The following is a 21,845-nucleotide window of genomic DNA, read 5'->3' as shown; positions in this document are numbered from 1 at the left end:
GTCTTTGCCCGACTCCCTCTTATCTTACTGACAAAGAGAAGGATGGCGACGCGGACTCTGAGCAAGCGAAGCCTATGGGGGCAGGACTCAAGCAGCCCACGGTGAAGGGAAGCAATCAAGAAGCGGTTTGAAAATAAAATACAACTCCAGGTTTTGTAGCCAGGAGATGCTGCTCAAGCATTTTGATTCCAAGCTCCGCTGAAACCCTACAGTCCAATTGGAACCAGGGGACACGTGAATCAAGGTGACCCATATGCAAGATTCTAATCAAAGTGTAGCCCAGAATCAGAGTTAGGGGAAAACTGTAAATGCTAACTGTTAAGGATGAGTGAGAAAGATGCCAAATCCCGCCTATGGGAGTTCTTTAACATCTTGCTCCATAAGACAGTCTGTCTTAATGTTGAAGAATGGGCATGTTGATTTGTTGTTTTCATTAAAGCAGTAGATGACACCTACTGCAATGCCTAGCTCATCGTAAACACTGTAACATTTTGATGATTCCCAGATGCTGTCCTTGGGACTGGAGACACTGCAGTGAGTAAAGCAGAGGACGTCTGTCCCCTCATAGAGCTGACATTCTATTCAGCAGGGTGGGAGGGTCTATATAATGCATAATAGACAAAGGAATAAATTAAAATATAACGTTAGGCAGAAAAATAGTGTTATAAAACATAAAGCAATTTAAGAGATAGAAAAGATAAGTGGGAATTTCAGAGAATTTTAGACTGGGCGGTCAAGGAAGGCTTCTGTGGGGGTAGGACAGTGAGTGGAGATCCCAGCGAGATGAGTAGGCAAGCTCTGTGCATAGCAGGGATGCGAGTATTCCAGGAAGAGGAAGCAGCGAGAGCAAAGGTCCTGAGGCAGGGATGAGCTTGCGATGCTTGTGGAGGACGGAGGAGGGCAGCGTGGCTGAAGTGGAGCGAGTGGGAGGAAGTGGTGAGAGGTGAGGTGGTGACAGTCAGGCCAGACTTCTTGGCCAACAGCAAAGCTCTGGCCCTGACTGTCCAGAGTGATGGGCGCTGCGTGCCTGCTTGGAGGAGGGGAGGGATATGATTTGACTGATGCTTCAGAAAGGTCTCTGGCTATCGCAGCCTCAGATAAGCACGCATGTGCTCAGTCACTTCAGCCATGTCCTCCTCTTTGCCCTCTTCTGGAATGCAGCCCCCAGGCTCCTCTGTCCATGAGATTCTCCAGCAAGAATACTGGAGTGGATTGTCATGCGCTGCTCCAGGGATCTTCCAACCCAGGGATCAAGCCAGTGTGCCCTGCATTGCAGGTGGGTTCTCTGCTGCTGAGCCACCCAGAAAGCCCCAAACATATTATGCTAGCCTTTATTGCTACCTAGCAGATTGCACAAACTCAGCAGCTTATAACAACACATTTCTGTAGGTCAGAAGTCCCTGTGGCCCAAGCGTAGTTCTCTGCACAAGTCAAAACCAAGGGGTTGGCTGGCTGGGCTCTTACCTGGAAGCTCTGTGGGAGAACCCATTTCCAAGCTGATTGGTGCCGTCGCAGAATTCAGTTCCTTGTGGGTGTAGGACTGAGGTCCCTGTTTGTTTCCTGGCTGTCAGGAGGGGTCATTATCTGCTCCTAAAGGCTGCCAACCTGTTTTCTTCATACCCAGAAGGGTATAGTGAGTCTTTCCTGGACTTTGAATCCCTTTTAACCTATACACATGTGATGTATGATTTAGCTATACTTGCCAGAAAGCTGGGTTTCCCAGGTGGCACAGTGGCAAAGAATCCACCTGCCAAACCAGGAGATTCAGTTTCAAACCCTGGGAAGATCCCCTGGAATAGGAAACGGCAACCCTTTCCAGTCTTCTTGCCTGGAAAAGTCCATGGACTGAGGAGCTGAGGGAACTACAGTCCACTGGGGTCACAAAGGGTAACGCTACTGAGCAGCTGAGCACAGACACACACCGGAAAGCTACCTGAGTATGTGCGGCCCTCTCCAACATGGAACTTGAAACTCTGGAGTTACACACTCAAGTAAACAACAGCAGCCTCTACTGCACTCTTTTGAAGCATTATTAAGCACTTCTGTGTTCCTAACAGTTATACATCAGGGCTTCCCTGCTGGCTCAGAGGGTAAAGCGTCTGCCTGCAATGCAGGAGACCTGGGTTCAACTCCCGGGTCAGGAAGATCCGCTGGAGAAGGAAATGGCGACCCACTCCAGTATTCTTGCCTGGAAAATTTCACGGATGGAGAAGCCTGGTACGCTACAGTCCATGGGATCACAAAGAGTTGCACATGACTGAGTAACTTGTGTATTATGGAAAGATTAAAAAAAAAAAAACCTAACAAAATTTCATCCCACCAGGGAGCCGAGACTAATAATGCAGAAAGCAAGCTGTGGATCTGATGAAATACAAGGGTGCTCGACGCTAGAGGATGAAAAGTGGGATGAATCCGGGAGGGAGTGGGAGTCTGTTTAGGCACCTCTGGCTAGATCAGTCACAGCTCTTTTCAGGTCCCTGGCCCAGTAACTAGCAGTTTTCCCCCAAAGAGCACACACTTTTCCAGTGAGTGAGCGAGTGGATGAGTCAATGTTCTTCTGTGTTCCTACCTGGAAAATAGGGATATTGGCTTTCCCACCAGGTCGGAAAGACACGTACATTTGTAAAACGCGAAGCAGGGTCAAATTCATGTCCTTTATCTATTTTCAGGGGGTGTCATAGTTTGGCTTCAGTATGCCTGTAGGAGAGCCATGCGGGAAGAGCTTGCATATCAAAGACATGTGAGTGGTCAAGGTTCTGAAGAGCTGCCCCCAGTGCCCTTGGGAGGAAGGGCAAGAGTACAGAGGGCTGGGTGGGCATGCTGAAGGCAAACTCACCTTCATAGCTCAGCAGAGGGCCTCTCTGCCTGGGAGCTGGCCAAGGGCAGGGATCAGTTCCCTAGGGAAGAAAGGGGTTGACCAGTTGTCCCTTGGGTCTAGGCCTAATATTTTAATGACAACTATAGGTTTTATTTTATAATACCCCCAAACTAGAAACCACCTAAATGTCCCTCAGTGGTCAAATGGATAAATGGATTGTGGCATTTCATACAACAGAATATTACCCAGGGAACATTTTTTAAAAGCATAAACTCAGGATAAATGCAACACGTAGATGAATGTCAAAAGCATTGTGCTGAGAAAAAGTAGCCAGACAGCAAAGGGCACCTCTTGCATGATTCTATTTATACAGGAGGGTCGGGAGGAAGCAAAGCTAATCTAGGAGGGAGAAGCCAGAGCAGAGGTTATCCCTGGGCTGGTGAGGGGGAAGGACTGGAGAGGAGCGTGAGAGATCGCGATGGGGTTCTGGGGATGGTTTATATTTTCATTTAGGTGGTGGTTCGTCTGGGTGTGTAAGTGAGATTTTACTATATCTTATTACAGCATTTTACTGTAAATTATACCTATAAAAAGAAATAGAGTCGTTCTAACAGTGGTAGCATCAATCATGTATTCAGAGGCACGCTAGCTCTGTACCTCTAGTATCTCCAGCCCTGGGAGGTCCACATCAGATTCCTACTTAAGAAGACTGATGCGCCGTATTCCAAGGGCATAGAGTTAGGAAGTGGCAGAGTAAGATTCTGGTCTGTTTTTACGGACTGCCTCAAGTCCTTTCCTATTGGAAAGGCTGGCTGGTTGGGCAGGACTTACCTAATACTTGCCCACAATAGATTCAGCATTCTCTCGTAAGTTGAGCTAAAACTATCCAGTTGTTGGAGAGTTCCCTGTCTTGTTCTTGATTTCTTGTCCTGATGACAAATTGGCCCATTGTCCATGCAGCTCTTGCTTAGGGACCCCATGCCTTTCCGTCCCCTCTAGGAAGCAGGAGACTTGAGCCCTGGAGGTTGGGAATCAAATGTCTCCAGCTCACCCCACCCTAACCCCCTTGTTCCTCACCTAAGCCCTCCACTCAGTGACATGTCTACAGTCTGCACCGTGGCGTCCAGAAGGAAGAAGTGAGATGGTGAACCAATACGGCCCCATTTGGGCCTTCCGGTGACAAGCAGGCACTGTTGCCGAACAGATGTAATAGGTTGATGCTTATCTTGCAAGATGTGTGCATTTAGTAAAGTATTAATATGAAGACTAGATTACTTCTCCTGCCAAGCAGGCAGAGCCAGATTAGTGAGGACGGAGGCGCTGAACGCTCCCCTGGGAGGAGGGAGCCCTGAGACTGTCTCCTCTGTGGGCCTGGATCCTCACTTTGCAGAATAACTCCTCTTTGCCAAGGGTGACTGTGAAAGGACTTTCTCCTAGGAGCCTCCTATCACAAAATCGAAATAGGTTCCGCGGGGCAAGAGAGACACTCTGAAGGAGTGAGCTGGTCCCTTTCAGGGGGAAAAAGTTTGGGTGGAGGTCAGGTGTTAGACACAGCTGGTGCTGAGGTCACACCGAGGGAGAATTTCCCAGCAGCCTACACTCCCAGCTTCAGGTGGCCGGTCCTGACGTCTGGAGATCCTCTTTGTCTCCTGTGCTGGGAAGTCCTGAGTGCACAGAATTTTGCTTTTCTTCCTTCACTGCAGGGTTTCTCAGCCTCGGCACTGTTGACACCTGGGGGTGGACCATTCTTGGTTGGGGGGGCATGTCCTGGATGTTTGGCAGCATCCCTGGCCTGTACCAAATAGACGCCTGTAGCAAGCCCCACCTCCACTAGTGGTGACAACCGAAGCCACCTCTCTAGACACTGCCACGTGTCTCCCTGGTGGGGGGCCTCCCCGCCGCCCCCGGATGAGACCACTCTGCTTTATTGGATTGTTTCTAACTGCAGCTGTAAATGAGATGCGAGCTCTCGCTGGACCAGGAAAGCTGCTGCTCTGATAGCTCAGCTGCTCGGCCTGAAGGCTCTGAACTCAGGGGTTTTGATTCTGCAAAATGAGTCCATTCCCTAATTCAACAGAGAGAAAACTGTCACATGTGTTTATTTAAAACTGTTGCAGATCCAGAGAGAAAAGCCACACTTCATTCAGACCATGTCTTAAAATGATAGGTGAAGGAAACAGAATTGTTGCTAAGCAAATTCCCTTTGCATATTTCCAGACCCTTTGGTGCCGAAGCAAGGAAATCTGGTCTAACCCAGGTTGCCTTTCAGAAGAGAAAAATAAAAGACCAAAAAATTAAGGATTCCTTTATTGTGCCTTTAGCTTCTGGGCTCAGCAATTAATTCTTATGTGCTAAAGGACTTCTGTGTTTATGAGGCATTATTATTTAATGTAGGCCTATTTTAAATTGTAATTTTTTTCATTAAGTTGCCTCGTTTTACTGATTAAGACCAGTTTATAACCTAGCTTAGACTGTGTTCCTTGAGTAATAACTATTTTTCTTTTAAAATATTCCTTAATAACCTCTCATCCATATTTTAAATTTTATTTTAAGTCAGAGGAGCTTCCCCGTTGCTCACAAATCTGGCCTCATGATGCTGAGTGATGTCGGAGGATGAAGGGCCCTCTGTGTGCTTTGCTTCAGAAACCTCCGTAAAGGAAGCAAAACAGCATCGACCAGGAGGCGGTGACTTCTCAGCCACTATGCTCTTGAGGCTAATCCGGCCAGTCCAAAAAAAAGAGGGGAGGTCATTGGCCCAAAAGCTTTCTAGCAAACTCTTTACAGCAGCCTTGCTGATGAACGAGGATGGGGGGTGTGGAAGAGCGGGGTGGCTCAGGCAGGGGATGCTGCCCGGGTCTCCAGATCACTGCTGCCTTGGAGGGCCAGCTGCTGCTCTTGGCCCCTTGCCTGGACCATCTCTCTGTGTCTGCCTTTCCCCTACCCCTCCCACTCCTGAGAAGTGCGGGTGATCATCCCCCCTCCCCCCGCCCCCCAGCAGAAGTGGAAACTGAGTCACAGGGCGGTGAAACAGCTCGCTCAGAGCGGGCCTGGGGCAGAGTCAGCAGCTGTCCCAGATTTGTCTGGTTCCCAAGGCGGCTGTTAAAACCTCTTGGCCCCGGTGTCTGCGTGCTTAGCCACTCAGTCGTGTCCGACTCTGCATGGACTGTAGCCCGCCAGGCTCTTCTGTCCACGGGATTTTTCAGACAAGAATACTGGAGTCGGTTGCCATTTCCTCCTCCAGGGGATCTTCCCAGTCCAGGGATCAAACCCGCGTCTCCTGTGCCTCCTGCATTACAGGCAGATTCTTTACCCGCGGAGCCCCCAGGGAAGGCCCGGGCACTGGCAGTCCCTGGCAATATCCGCAGCTTCCCATCCGTGCTCTTCAGATCACTTTGCCCTCTCCTGTCCCCTCTCAGCATCACCATTGCCCTGAGAAATAAGCACCATAAACCCCCTTCTCAGGCCCGGCCGGAGGAGGAGAGGAACCTGCCCTCTGTGTCAGTGGGAGAATGAGAACCAAACCTGCGCTTTTGGGTTCAGGGTCTGCAGCTGTTTCCTTTCATTTTAGCCCCTTCTCTGGGTTCCCCATGCTTGGCCACAGTGTCAGCCCTGACCTGGTGGGCCTGGCCCAGAGAGGCCACCACAGAGATGGGTACGGCTGGGCCGGCATCTCATGGGCATTCTGCAGCCCATCATTCTCTCATCCGTCTTTCCTCTCAACTTTTCTTTGGATGCTGGACAGACCCAGGGATAAAGAAATGATGATTCCCCTCACCTACCCCTAAGGACACTGAGAAAGTGCTAGAGGGTGAACAGCAGGCCACCAGATGAAAGGCCTCTGGAGAAAAGACAGTGGGAGGCCCGAGTCCTGTTCTCTCATTGCTTGCTGATTGTCCCTGTGACCTCTGCCAAGGCCCTTCCCTTCTCTGTGCCTCAGTTTATCATCTATACAACAAAAAGCTTTTGATTCAAGATCATAAAAACCTCTTCCCTGTGCTACTCTGTGATGAAGAACTAAGGTTTGGGTATCCAACGCAGTGTAGCTGAACCCACTGATTAATTTGGTAACTTGTTCATTTATCTGCCTGTTCACTTCTTTTTTTTTTTTTTCATGAAGAACCTACTGAGTACATACTTTGTGCAACATAGTAGTGGAATGTGTTAGCAGAATAACTGTTGGAACAAAGCACTTTAAAATCTCAGGGACCTTTCGCTTTAATAATTTCTGTGTTTATTATGTTGTTGTTATTGTTCAGTTGCCCAGTTGTGCCCGACTCTTTGTAGCCCCATGGACTGCAGCGTGCCAGGCCTGCCTGTCCTTCACCATGTCCTGAAGTTTGCCCAAGTCCATGTCCATTGCATCAGTGATGCCATCCAGCCATCTCATTCTCTGATGCCCTCTTCTCCTTCTGCCTGCAATCTTTCCCAGCATCAGGGACTTTTCCAATGAGTCAGCTGTTTGCATCAGATGACCAAAATACTGGAGATTCAGCTTCAGCTTCAGTCCTTCCAATGAGTATTCAGGGTTAATTTCCCTTACGATTGACTGGTTTGCTCTCCTTGATGTCTAAGGGACTCTCAGCAGACTTCTCCAGCACCACAGTTCAAAGGCATCAATTCTTTGGTGGTCTGCCTTCTTTATAGTCCAGTTCTCACAACCATACGTGACCACTGGGAAGACCATATCCTTGACTCTATGGACCTTTGTCAGCAGAGCAACGTCTCTGCTTTTCAACAAACTCTTTGTCATAGGTTTGTTTTTATTACATACAATATATTTATTATAAAGTTATTTTTATAATTAGTGGGCTTTTCTCATAGCTCAGCTGTTAAAGAATCCACCTGCAATGCAGGAGACGCTGGTTTGATTCCTGGGTCAGGAAGATCCTCTGGAGAAGGCATAGGCTACCCACTCCAGTCTTCTTGGGCTTTCCTGGTGGCTCAGCTGGTACAGAATCTGCCTGCAATGCGGGAGACCCGGGTTCAATCCCTGGGTTGGGATGATCCCCTGGAGAAGGGAAAGACTACCCAGTCCAGTATTCTAGTCTTTTATAATTAACACAATAACATTTTATTTCTCACTCATATCACTGTCTGTTGGGGGCTGTAGAAGGACATTCCGTACCATCTGGTCATTCAGATGGCCAGATTTTTCCCATCTTCCGGTTTCATCCTCCTCTGTATCCGTCAGGCAGCTGATACAGAGAGAGGATGTGGAGGATGGCACAGGAGAGTTCTAGGGGCCTGTCCTGGAAGCCATATTCCTCTGCCAGGTTTTAGTCACATGACCCTACCAAACTGCAAGGGAGGCTGGGAAATGTAGTCTGGCTGAGTCCCTGGGAGGGAAAGGAAGCGTGATTTGGGGAGCACATAAGACAGCAGGCAGGCCCTGTGTGCAAGCGAGGCAAGGACGACTTCAGGGTGAGCCTGGGAGACGGAGCCTGGGGCGAGCTGGTCCAGATGGAGGCTTGATTGGCAGGCCCAGCGCCGGCTTCCTGCAGCAGCCCATGCTTGGCCCTGCCCTCAGCCCAGGGCATGCTGCCTAGCGGGCCATCTCCCCGGCCGCATCACCTTGCCTTGCCCGCATCTCCGAGGCAAGAGGAATGAATGAGCAAGCTCTGCCCTTCTCTGGCCTCAGTGTCTCCTATCCACAAACTGGGAAGAAAAATGACCCACCCTGGCTCTCCAGATCCTCCAGCGAATTCATCAGAGAGGCATCAGGTGTCTTCAAAGCACCACAGAACAGCTTTCCCAAGCCTTCTTATTAATAGTAGAACCACATCATTATCAATAATGAAACACAAATTAATAATAAATAAACAAACTAATGATAAATAATACATATGTCATGAATAATACATTAATACTACAAGGCTTTGAGCATCTATTGCCTCTGACAGGGGGGAATTTGATTAGCTGGCTGGAGATCACAGAGGGGGAGTGTTGCAGAAGAGTCTGGGAGGTTTGGGAAGCCGTTGGACACCGAAAGTGGCAGGCACATCTCCCTGCAAAGGTGTAAAATGTTTAAGCTCCCTGGTGGCCGAGAACCGAGCTGACTTTCTGCTGGGGAGGCGAGAACCAGGAGCCTGAGGGTGGGGCCTTCCCGTCTAGATGTCTTTCCAGGGTTCAAATTTAGACTGTAAATCCACAATCAAGTAAGACAAAAAAAAAAAATCTTGCTGCCTCAACAGAATTGATGTTTGGCCAAGGTGAGGCTAACTGACGATGTCTGTAGACTTTATTTCTCCATCCATGGATTCATCCATCCATCCATCCATCCGTTCATCCAGTAAGTATGTCTTCAGTGCCAGCAGCCTGGCCAGCGAGAAGTTACTGAGTCATGCTTTTGGAGCTCATCCTCCAGGAGCTCATAGTTAGTTCACAATGGTGGCAGACAGACTGCCAAAAAAGAAAAAAAAAGGTGACCCCATGTAACATGTTAGGGTTATTTTTGATGCTATGAGAAGGGCACTTACCCATGATTTGGGAGTTCAGGGGCAAGGTAGGTGAAGTTAGGGTGTATGCTGGGCAGCCTCTAGGGAAAATGGTATCTAAACTAAGATCTGAAGGGTTTATTGAAGTGATGGGGGTAAAGTGACAGCAGGTATTCCAGGCAAAAGGACACTGGGTGCCAGGACCCAGTAGCCGGACAAAGCATATTTCAGAAGCTCTAAGTAGTTCAGAATGACTGAGACTCAGCTTGAAAAAAGGCAGAGGGGCAAGAGATGAGTGGGAGGGAAGCAGGCTCTGAGTGTGGGGGAGGGGCTTTGGACTAAATTCTAAAGGCAACGAGCAGACGAAGAAGGATTCGGGTCATAAGTGTGGCATCAGCTCACTGGGCAGCAGCCCCATCCGCAGGGCTCCGGGCTCCACCGTTCACCAAGCCCCGTGCTGTGCACTGCACATGTGTTAGGTCACCCATTACTTCCTGCCTGCAGCACCTGGGCCGAAACACTGATCACATGCCAAATATCCTACAGGGATGCACGCCAGGCCCCTGACCTTAAGAAACTGCCGGCCTGATGGCAGAGACATACACAAAGAACCCTGTGTGATACTACAGAGCAGTAAGGACCGGCTGTGTCTGAGCTGCTCACAGGGGGCTGTGTTTTTAGATGAGGGCTCCCCCCATGTTCTTAGATGAGGGCGTGTCAGACTCCTGGAAATCAGGGATGGGGTGACTGTGGCATCGAACCTGGAAGGATGTGTACAAATTTCACTGGGTGCACTGAGAGCAAAAGGGCAACCTGGGAAGAGGAAATGGCACGGGCTAAAAGAAGAACCTGAGAACGTCTGGGAGGACTGGGGCGTGGGTCGCGCAAGCACAGTGAGAGACTGATTGAGCTGGAGAGGCTGAGAGAGGCCAGATCATTAGGGGCCCGGTTGGCCATGACAGAAGCTGAACTTGATCCTGAATTGGAAGGCAATGGGGTGGGGAAATTGCATGACATTAACCAGAGAGGTGGCGTCACCACATATGCATTGGAGAAACATCGTGGAGACTCCAGTGTGGTGGAGGCATCGGAGGGACAGGGCTGGAGACTGGGGACCAGCAAGGGGGCTGTGCAGGGCCCTGGGGGGAAGTTTGAGGGCCCACACCAAGGCAGGATCAGCAGAGGGCAGACACTTCTGAGAGCCACTGGAGAGGAAGAATTGATCCATCTCGGAGACAAATGAGCTATTAACCTCTGCTCTTTGTTCAGAAGCTTTCTTTCCTTAAAAGGGCCCCTCCACCCTCTGTCTCACCTTTGTTTCTGCTGCCAAGGAGGTGGGGGCTGGCAGCACCTGTTAGCCCAGCAGGGGAGGGTGTATTTCACACAACCCCCAGCACCTGCCTGAAAGATATGGCTGCAGTAACTGGTCTGTTGTAATAATATTTGTTATGGCAGTAATTACACGGCTGCAGCATCCAGGGGGCTGTCATCAGTGCCACGCTCTGGTGTTTGTCTTCATGAGATGGGGTGACCTCTTTTCTTCATGGGTGGTGGTGCATGGAGCTCCTGTTACCACGTGGAGATAAACCCCAGCCCTGCAGAAAGGGGAGGGTGGCGTGAGGAATCCTGTGGCCCTGGCTTCCACGGTCCTCTCTGAAGGTGGAGCGGCTGCCACCACCCGACTGTCTGCCTGCCCCAGGTCAAGTCTCGATGTGGTCCAAGCTGGTTCTCCAGGGAAGAAGGGTCCTCAGAGTTCTCTGCACCACGTCTCTGCTCCCAGACACAGAAGAGGGTGGAACACTGTCTCTGTCCTCATGCGACGTCTAGTCTGATGGCAGAAACTGCCCCTGCCCTCTGATAGAAAGATGGTGTTCCCTTGCTTTTGACTCTCCTCTAGTTACTTTGAATCAACAAGTGGTGACTTGGGTGACACAAGGTAGGCACTTCTGGGCCAAAGGAACTGTCCAGAGCTGGGTTCAGAGGACAGTGTGTCAGGAATGGGAAGGGACAAATTCACCCATCCAGCCTCAGGTCACTCATAGTCCCAGAAAAGGTCTCAGATCCATCATCCAGCCTTCCTGGAACCTTCCGCTGGCTTTGAACTTGAAAATGGCCTCGGCGGTCAGTCATCTGCCTGCCCCGATGCGGAAGTGCCGCGTCCTGCAGAGCTGTATGACCCCACTGCACTACAAGAAAGATTTCTTGAGTGCTTCTGGGCACCTCGTCCCTCTACCCGCTCCTGTTCTCAGCTTCTCCGCTTGGAAGAAAGGGACAGGGCCTCCCATGGGATGGAGGAAGAGTGGTGGGTTCAGATCAAAGGACCTTCTTGCCAAGCCTGGTTCTGTGTGATCACGAGAAAGTCTTTCTGTATCTCTGAGCCTCAATCTCCTTAACTCCAAACTGGGGGTATTATTCCCCAGGGTTGTGATGGTAATCAATAAGGTAATAATTATAGGTATCCTTTTAAAGCAGCCAGATACCACATGTTCATTTGCTTAGGTTTTTTCATTCATTTAATGCATATTTATTGAGCTTCTATTAATACTTATACTATTAAGTGCCAGGAACTGTTCTAATTTCTAAGGGATAAAGTAGTGATTAAAAACCACAAACCCAAGGATTTCTGGTTATGGTGAAGTGGAGTCAAGCCCAGCATCTTTTTATTTTCCATTAATTCAGCTATGAGACCTAGACAGAATGTGTGGACATCTATTTGAAAAATCTGAAACATAGATATAGTAGCAGGCAGTTTGGGGAAGAACACTAGCATTCAAAGTACTGCTGAATAATTAATATAAATGAGACCTAGAGTCTCACAAAGTAATACTTAAAATGTTCAAGATACAAAGTAAAAGTCACACGACATAATGACATACAAAGAACTGCAAAAATCTCAACTTACAGGAGCAAAGACGATTAATAGACTCCAATGATGAGACGAGCACCTGTGCTGGGATTATCTAACAAGGGCTTTCAGGTAACAAAAGTACTCGAGCAAACAATCACAAATCATCTTGAAACAAATGACACAAAGTTTCTGTAAAGAAATAAAGGATATAAAGAAGAGCCAAATAGAAATTTTAGAAATGAAAAATACAATAACTGACATTTAAAGACTCACTGGATAGACTCAGTAACAGGATAGGGCGGACAGGAAAAAGTCAGCAGACTTGAAATAGCTCAGTAGGAATGATCCAATCTGAACAACAGGAAAAAGAAAAAGGATTGAGACACACGCACAACACACATACACACGGAGCCTCTGCTCGGAGACACACGTACACACACACGAAGCCTCTGCTCGCGCGGAGCTTGCAACCCAGGTGGGTACTGGATGCGGGGGTGAGGGTAAGATGTCAGCAGATAATGAACAAATAAATATATATCCGGCAATCATAAATATTTTAAAAAGAGAAGCGCAGGGTAGAGAGTTAGAGAATGACAAGGATCTGATTTTATATAGACAGGAGGATTTGAAAAGGATTCTCCACGGCAGGGGCATTTGAGCAGAGGAAGCATTGAGGTCTTGAGCCACGTGAGTGTCTGAGGAGAGATTGTTCTGAGAGGTGGGAGCAGCAGGTGCAAAGGCCCTGGGGTAGGGATGAGCTCAGAGGAGTGGTGATGAGCTCAGAGGATGAGCTCGGAGATACAGAAAGACTTTCTCATGATCACACAGAACCGGCCTTGGCAAGAAGGTCCTTTGATCTGAACCCACCACTCTTCCTGTGTGTGGAGTGAAGGAAGCAGAAGGTGAGGGGAATTGGAATCAGAGGGATGGGCAGGGGTGAAGGTGGGCACAGAGAGGCCAGCTGGGACGCGGGGCAATAGGCCAGCAGCTTCCCCAGTGGCTCAGCAGTAAAGAACCCTCTAGCAATGAAGGAGCCGTGGGAGACACGGGCTTGATCCCTGGGTCGGGAAGATCCCCTGGAGGAGGACACGGCTACCCACTCCAGTATTCTTGCCTGGAGAATCCCATGGACAGGGGAGCCTGGCGGGCTCCATGGGGTTGCAAAGAGCCAGGCACGACTGCAGCGGCTTAGCACGTATGCACACAACCCGTCTGCTGCAAGGTACCTGGTTACCTCTGCTGACGGGCAGGCGACAGGAGAAGAGAGGGAGGCAGGACCCCAGCTCAGCACAGTGTTCCAGGAGAGACAGGACACTGTTCAGAAGCAGCAGCAGCTCTGGCCCCGGCCCTGAGCCTGCCAGCTCCCGCAGTCGCCTTGCCTAGATGGCGCCCACGTTCCTTCCCCAGGGCCCTGCGGGCCCAGCAAGTGCTGCTGGGCCTGGGTTCTGCAGCCTGTACCCGTGGCTCCCGCCTCCTGTGGCCTCTGCTCTACCCTCCGGGCTGTCTGTTGACCCCCTTGTTATGTCTCGTATCCTACCATCCCCGATGGGACGGCCACTCACCACGAGGGGCTTCCCGCCTGACCTCTCTGAGGAGCCCTAGAGGAAGCTCTCAGATGGCGTCAACATCAGCCCAAGCGGATGTGGTCAAACAGGCAGGTTCAGAAGGCACCTGGGGTCACGGCCCCTTCGGCTGGGGCTGCCTCGGACCACAGGGATGAGGCGCTTCTGAGAAGGCCCTCCTGGGGACAGCACCTGCTCTCATTACGGAACAGTCTAGAGGGTGGGCAGAATTAACTCGTCTCTTCTTTCAGCACATGCGCAGGTCTGGGCACTGCTCTGGCCACACAGGTGTCACAGATAGAGACAGCTGGCCCTGCGCACGGAGAACATACAGTGAACACATCATCGCAGGAACTTCAAGTGTCCTAAGTGGTCGGAAGGGAGGGGTGATCGGGGGGACTGCGATGACCTGGGGAGTCAAGGAGAGCTATCTTGTGGAAGTGAGACCTGCGACTCCTTGAAGGATGAGCAAGAGTGAGGCCTGTGCTGGGCCTGGAGAGGAGTCAGAGTCCATACGTGATGAAGAGCAGACACAGTCGGGCCTGGCTGGGCCGCGAGATCCAGGCCTGGGCCAGCTCACCTCACTCTCCATGGCCTGGCCTCCCTTTCTGTGGAGCGACGGGAAGCTCTGGAGGCCCTTTCCGAGGCCAGCACATTTTAAAGAACGCACACTGGCTGCTGCTGTGGAGGAGGACTGAAGGGCATTTGTGGAGGCAGGAAGCCCAAGACAAACCCTATCTCACAAGTTACGTCTTAAGTGGCGCCCACATCTAGCAAACATTTAGTTTTAGCATTGAAAGCACTTGTCCCAGGAAACCCCTAGGTCCTGGGCAGACTGATATAATCACCTGATATAATTCATGCCTCTTTTCACTAAATCACAGCGGGCCTGTGCCCCTCCCACGGAAGCCCTTCCTGACTGCCCTCTACCCTTGAGGCCAGACATAAGCCAGCCCTCTGGATATACCCCCCACCCCGAGTTGGGAAAAGGGAGGGGTGCAATGCTGGGATGCCTCGAGGCGGGTTTCCAGATAGAGGAGCCGTTTGTCACCACCCCATTGGGAGGGTGCCTGATTCCTAAATATCGCCTGCGATTTTGCTAAATGTGTCTTAACGGGAGCGGCATAAATGCTGTCAGAGATAGAGGGCGAGAGTGATGGTCCCGTTCAGGATAATGAACTGCTTAGTTAAGATGAATCCGTTTCCACTTCTGATCTTGCTTCTCGATACCGTGCTTGGTGGGGGCCGGGGGTGGGGTGTGGAGGCTCATGCATCAAGGCTGATTGGTGGCAAGTTTAATGCCGAGAAAGACAGAGCTCCGTCTTTAGCTGCTTCATGGACAAGTTCACGTCTCAGAGAAATGGAGACGCGTCGTATATGCCATGATGGTGTCAGGATTTGAGCTCAGTGAACATCTGACGTGGGACTGATCAGAGCTGGAAGACCCAAAAAATACAGTTCACCCCTCATTTTGCAGATGAGAAAAAACAGGCCCAGAGAGAGGGGCGGCTCACCTGAGGTCCCAGAGCTGGCGGGCCTCACAGCGGAGCCCACAATTCATCTCTCGTGCTTGTTCCGCCGGATCCGCTGCCTCCTGGCGGCTGCGTGGACCCATCTCTCCCATCCCTGCCCTTCCCACCCGTCCGGGAGCTTGATTCAGCGATCCTGGCAGAAGGGGGCTCTTTTCTTCGCCTATGCATGATTTTATTTATTTTTCAGTTTTAAAAAATTATTGAAGTATAGTTATTTATGACGTTGTGTTTATTTTCTGCTGTACAGCAAAGTGACTCAGCGACACACACACACACACACACACACACACACATACTCACACACACTCTCCTCCGTGTCCTTTTCCATTCTGGTCCATCACAGGGTGTTGAATTCAGTTTCCTGGGCTGCACAGTAGGGCCTTCTTGCTTATCCATCCCATCTGCAGTCTGCAATAGCTCGCCTCTGCTAATCCCAAATTCCCTCCCCTCCCCTCCCCGCCCTCACCCCCCACAGCCACAAGTCTGTTCTCTGCACAGAGCGGGGCTCCTGGGGGCTCCTCTCTTCAGCCTGTCTTCCACTTCATGGAGAGGACTCCTCGTGGGTCTCCTGGCTCTGACCACAGCCCGGATGGGACACCTGGGTGAAAGGGTCAGCTCTGAACCTTCTCCCACTCTCTGACTAGCTTCCACATGTCAGATCCCACTCTTCCCACTTCCATCCAGGGATTGCCCTTCCTGGACAGTGGGGACCGGGAGGGAACAGGGATCTGGTGGAGGCTCAGGGGTGCCCCGCTGTGGGCAGGGGTCAAGATGAGCAAACTCCTAAAACATGTTTCACCATGTGGGACATCAACATTACTCATGGGGAAACTGAGTCCTTAGCAGCCACATAACCTGCCTGGTGATGACTGAGTCGTGGGGTGAGTAACTTGAACCAGATAACTGACTTCAAACTTGCTGAAAGTCTGTGGGTAGGAGAAGCAAAGGAAGTGGGGAGGGTATTTTCAGAAAAAGAACCAAAGCGGGGTCTTCAGAAGATGATGAAAACCTGTGAAATAGGAGCTGAAGGAAGGTTTGCTGGACCTAGAGAACTTTCGCTGTGGTTTTCTCTTGCAAGAAAACTCCTTGGCCATGAACCATCGCTCTTCCCTCTCCAGCGTGTGTCTGTTTGGGAAGGTGATTCTCACCTGTGACCCAGGTGTTGACGGGTAATACAATCCTCGCCTGGTACATAGGTCAGAAAGTCACCCTGCCACCTGCTCTTCCCTCCCTTCCCAGCCCTGATCCTGCCTCCAGACCCAACAGTTAGAGCCCACGCGTTGCCTGAGGCTTGTCCTGGCCTTGGCTAGGAAAGCTCCAGAGAGCCCAACTTCGTGGTAAGGCTCTCAAGCCTGGAGGGAACGGGGCCCCCCATCCGTCGCTGGGGCCTGCCCCCACCCCAGACCACTGTGTCTGCAGTCTCCATCTCTCCCTGTCATCTTCCCCACCCTGAGAGCCAGGCTTCTGCTGAAGATGCAGTCGACACAACGGTCAATCACAGGCGAGCCCCAGAATCTTCACGAGACCTGCGAGTTTCATGACTGCTCTGGGCGGTAGCAAAGGAAAGACTGGCCTCAGAGTCGGATAGATCTGGGTCCAAACCCCAGCTTTGCTGCTTACCTGGCAGCAGTACTGAGCCGGGCTCTGCATCCCTCTGACCTGCCGTTCTTCCTTTGAGGCAGAGAAGTCGTATTCACCGGGTGGTGTGAGGACCGAGATTGCCTGCCCAGAAGGAAGCTCAAAAAGCAGCACTCATATGCTTATTTCAGTACTCCACTGATATTAATGAAACTCACTTTCCAGAAGGAGAGGCAGATGTGCAAACAGACAGTCCCCCTCCCGTGTGACACACGCGGGAACCGCGGCATCTTACAAGGAAGGCACAGGCAGGCTGCCGCAGGAGCCGGCGGAAAAGTGGGAGGGATGTTTCTGGGAAATCCAGAAAATGCCATGTGCCCAGGGAAGGAGGTTTTAATCCTTAGAACTGAGACCTCCTGCCTCTTCTGTGGCCTAGCCCTACCCCTCCTCTGCCCCAGCTGCTCCCAGGGGGTCCAAGAAGAGGAGGGTCCTCAGCTGGGAGCGATTCACCCCTATCCCCCACCCTCTGTGACTTCAAGGGAGGAAACTTCAGGAGTGGGAGCCACAGTCACTTCCTGAGGGCAGCGTTCGCTAGTGTTTGCTCCAGAGGACTCCGGCAGGGCAGGGACTCGGGGTCCTGCAGGGGGAGTAAACGCCTCCTTAAATCCAGCACCCTAGGCACCTCACTTGCCCCACCCTCATCCTGGTCCTGTGAGATGCTCAGTCACGGATGGTCTTCAGAGGACACAATGGTACAAAAAGCTTCCCACCACTGCCTGTTTGGCGAATCAAAAGCACACTCCAATCTCACGGCCTTTGCACGTGTGACGGCTTCCGTCTGCAGTGTTCGCTCCCTAGAATCACACACGGCTCACACTTTGCTTTACTCTGGCCCTTTCAAAAAGGCCTCCTGGGTTGCACCCTGTCCAGATCGACCCTTCTCCCATTACTCTCCTTTGCTTTACGCTGATTCTCTTTTCTTCATTACGCTGGGCACGTTTCCCATCATTTGGTCCTTTGGCTATTGTCTCTTCTGCTGGAACGTCAGCAGGATGTGCCTATTCTCATTATTGTATCCCTAGTGTCTGGCATAGTACCAGGCAGTGAACGTTGTTCAGTTGCTGAGTCGTGTCCGACTCTTGCCAGCCCCATGGACTGCAGCCCTCCAGGCTTCCCTGTTTTTCGCTTTTTCCCAGAGTTTGCTCTAACGTCCCTTGAGTCAGTGATGCCATCCAACCATCTCATCCCCATCTCATCTCATCCTCTCCTGGGATCAGAGCCAGGAGGCCCACGAGGAGTCCTCTCCATGAAGCTGAGGACAGGCTGAAGAGAGGCCCCCCAAGAGCCCCGCTCTGTGCAGAGAACAGACTTGTGGCTGCTGGGAGGTGGGGACAGGGAGGGGAGGGAAGTTGGGATTAGCAGGGGCGAGCTATCGCAGACGGGATGGGTAAGCAAGAAGGCCCTACTGTGCAGCCCAGGGAACTACATTCAAGACCCTGTGACGGACCAGAATGGAAAAGAACACAGAGGAGAATGTGTGCGTGTGTGTGTGCGCACATGTGTGTGTGTGCGCGCGTGTGTGTGTGCGCGTGTGTGTGTGTGTGCGCGTGTGTGTGTCTGAGTCACTTTGCTGTACAGCAAAAATGAGAGGAATGAGTTGCTTCCTTCTCCCGCCTTCGATCTTTCCCAGCATCAGGGTCTTTTCCTGATGAGCTGGCTCTCCGCATCAGGTGGCCAAAGTATTGGAGCTTCAGCTTCAGCGTCAGTCCTTCCCATGAATACTCAAGGTTGATCTCCTTTAGGATGGACTGGAAGTGAATAGATTCTCAATAAAAACCAGCGCTTCCACCATTTCCTCCAATGCCCACTGGACTCACACCTGTGATTCCCTCAGGGCTCGCCAGGAAACGGTGACCCTGCAAGTCGGCATCCCCCCACCGGCCCACCTCACACGCACACACCATCTGTGCCCACCTTGGGCTGGCTGGAAGGTTTATGCATCTGAGAATCTGTCCTTTCCATCTCCTTCCAGTGGGAAGGACCATTCTCTTGTCTTGAGCTCCTCAGCCATCTGGACAAATGATGCTCATCTCAATTGTAGTTCCAAAAGTGAGACATGCCCCTCACCCAGGGTTAAGGCAGCCCTACTGGAAAGGTGGGCATTGGGTCAGGCTGGGACCCATACAGAAGGGGGTCAGGTCCTCGTCTCCTGTCTCACGCCCTCCCCCCAGCAACACACCCTTGTTGTTGTGTTGGATGGGAAGTGTTTGCCAGCCCGCCCTCACTGTGTCCATCATTAGCTGTGTGTAGCATGGCAGAATGGCAGTCATAATAGAATCAGAAGGTCTGGGTCTGAATCCCAGCTCTGCCACTTATAGCTACATGATCTTGGCAGGTTACTTAGCCTCTCTATTTCCGTGTGGGAAGTCGGACTAATCCTAGGTCCTCTCTCTTAGGGTTGTCATGACAATTAGGTGAGTGAGTGTGTATTAAGCGCGGAGCCCGGTGGCTGGCACAGAACGGGTGCCGTGGAAATGGGAACCACTATTACTGTATCACACTTCGCTTGTGCCAGGGTCCTCCCTCCCCTTGGGGTTCATCCTCTGGCAGGCGACCTCCTTGTTTGTCACGGTTTGGCACCCGTGGGGCTTGGGGGTGTCGCTGAGCATCCAGGCTGGGTCAGGTTTCCCCTCTCCCCTCCCCTAGCCCCTCACGGTTACCTGTCATTCGCCTGGTCCAGTGGGGCCGTGTTGTGAATCTGCCCCACCACTGTCCATTCCCAGAGAGCAAGGCAATGCTCAAGCCACTCTACTTCCTGGATACGGCCCAGGGCCTGTTCAGAGCAGGTGGGAACACAGTCTGGGGCAGAATAAACGAGGAGAGAAGGGGACAGAAGACGGGCCCTCCTTACAGTTAGCTCGGTCACTGCTCTCGTGGGTCATGTGTTCTCTGGGGCTTCCTGTGAGCCTGACCTTTGGTCTAAGTTAGAGGCCACCTGGGGTGGGCCCCAACTTCACTCCCTTGCCCTGGGCATTGGGAACTGAAGCTTTGGACCACACCGGTCGAGTCTGTCTCCAGCTTCCAAATTGATCCCCTCGAGGTCGATTCTTTTTTTCTTTCTGCAGAATGTTGTAACCATTAACTTCCAGGCAGGGGTCAGACCCCTGGGCCCCATCTGCTCAGGTCGCCTGCACAATTGAAATCCCTGAGCCCATTCTGGCTAGTTTTCTCATTAAGACAATCGGACTGGATTGATCCATTAGATCAATGGTTGGATATCAACTGGCAGGAAGCCAATCCCATGAGCCTGGATGATCAGCCCAAGAATGAGATCGCCCGGCAAGCTGGAGTGGGTTTCTTGCCCTCACGATGGGGCTCTGGGAGGCAGACGGGTGGGTCAGAGGACTCAGCAGGCTGGACTTTGGTGAGAAGGCATCAGTGTTGCCCGGCTGTGTCTATCAGGAGAAGAGCCCCTGCTCCTGGGAGCTGGGCAGGGATTCCGGGGACAGCTGGTGTGTGAGGAACACCATCTGTGCTTTTGGACAATCGAGACTCCTTCCTAGGCCATCAGCCCGTCACACTCCCACCCCCCACCCCCCACCCCCACCGTGGCCCAGGGTTGCAAGGTGTGTGTGATGGGGGTTGGGGGTTCAGGAAGCAAAGCAGCAGCTTCCCAGGTCTCTGTTCCTCTCTCACCAGGAGAAATTTTCTTGAGGCTGGAAATGCAGAAGTACCTAGAACACCAAATCGGCATTCCAGGGTCTGGGTGCATGGGATGCTGATGGGGTTTAAGGGTTGGCTAAGGGACCCCTATTCAAATAGGTTTGGAAACACTAGTGTTAGCCGCCTGTCTGACCCATTGCGACTTCATGGACTGTAGCCGGCCAGGCTCCTCTGTCCATGGGATTCTCCAGGCAAGAATATTGGAGTGGGTAGCCATTCCCTTCTCCAGGGCATCTTCCCAACCCAGAAGTCGAACCTGGGTCTCCTGCATTGCAGGCAGATTCTTTACCATTGGAGCCTCATGGAAGCCCTCGGAAATGTATCTCAGCCTGTTCATTTCCTACAGAGCTGATGCGCGTCACAGCTTTCTAAAAGAAGTGGGGAGGAGTAGTGTTGGATGGAAGGTCTGGGACATCTGACAGAAATACACTGAAGCGTTTCCTCCAGGACTCAGCAGGGCCTGCTTTCACCGGACAGTTCATCCCAAGGAGCATCTGCAGGGTTGATGGGATCCCTGAGGGCCAGGGAGGTTCTCAGAAAGGGAGGCACCAGTGAGGAGGAAGTGAGGTGGGCGAGCGCCACTCACGTCCCCTCTCACGTGGACTCCAGTGCAGACAGCGCCACCTGCAGCCGGGGAGGCCCCCTCACCCCACCAGGGCGCCAGCCCTCCGGGTCAGCCCACACCCTCACCACCCTCTCCCCTTTCCTCCACAGGCTACTTGACTGTCAACATTGAGCCTCTCCCGCCCGTGGTGGCTGGTGATGCCGTGACCTTGAAGTGTAACTTCAAGACCGATGGCCGCATGCGTGAGATCGTGTGGTACCGGGTAAGTCCCCTCCGCGGTCCGCCCCGCCCCGTGCCTCTGACCAGGATGGGGGTGGAGTCCCCGGAGCCTCTCTGGAGACCCTCGTGGGATCAGCGATGCCCTCAGCCCTCACCAGCCCTGAGCTGTCCTGTGCCCTCTGCCTGACCCTCCTTTGCTGAATCCCTCCGTAAAGATGCCTCTGCCCAGTCTTCCCTTCTGACCTGAGTCTATCTTGTCCTGGCGTCTTTGATGTTCCTAACACGCCCTTATGCTCAGGAAACCCTCTGTGACCCGAGTACTAGTTACTAACACCGAATGCACTGACTGCAGGGTAATTAAAGAACGCTGAAGGGTGAAATCTGGGGCATGAGGATTCGGGTAATGCTTTTGGCAGAGGAGAGAGAACAGGACAGCTTCCTGCCTTCTTAAAAATCAAATTACAGATGTAGTCTGCCTTCTAATCTGATTACACATAGGACTGGTGTCTGGCACCAAGGTCTAAGGAGATCTGAGAAGGGATGTTGATAAAGATGAGCAGATGCCC

The 21,845-nt window shown here is 51.7% G+C and overlaps 1 protein-coding gene across 1 annotated transcript in view; it reads left to right on the top strand.

Moving 5' to 3' along the window:
* The window catches only part of IGSF21 (immunoglobin superfamily member 21), a 274,650-nt gene that overhangs the window by 105,938 nt on the left and 146,867 nt on the right, over positions 1-21,845 (top strand). Inside the window, exon 2 of the mRNA XM_052635761.1 lies at positions 21,210-21,322. Within this exon, the coding sequence (XP_052491721.1) occupies positions 21,210-21,322 (113 nt within the window). The remainder of the gene's footprint in view (positions 1-21,209; positions 21,323-21,845) is intronic.

Source organism: Budorcas taxicolor, chromosome 2 (genome assembly GCF_023091745.1).
Source record: "Budorcas taxicolor isolate Tak-1 chromosome 2, Takin1.1, whole genome shotgun sequence".
NCBI classification, from domain to species: domain Eukaryota; kingdom Metazoa; phylum Chordata; class Mammalia; order Artiodactyla; family Bovidae; genus Budorcas; species Budorcas taxicolor.
This window is presented reverse-complemented; position numbering and strand designations above follow the sequence as displayed.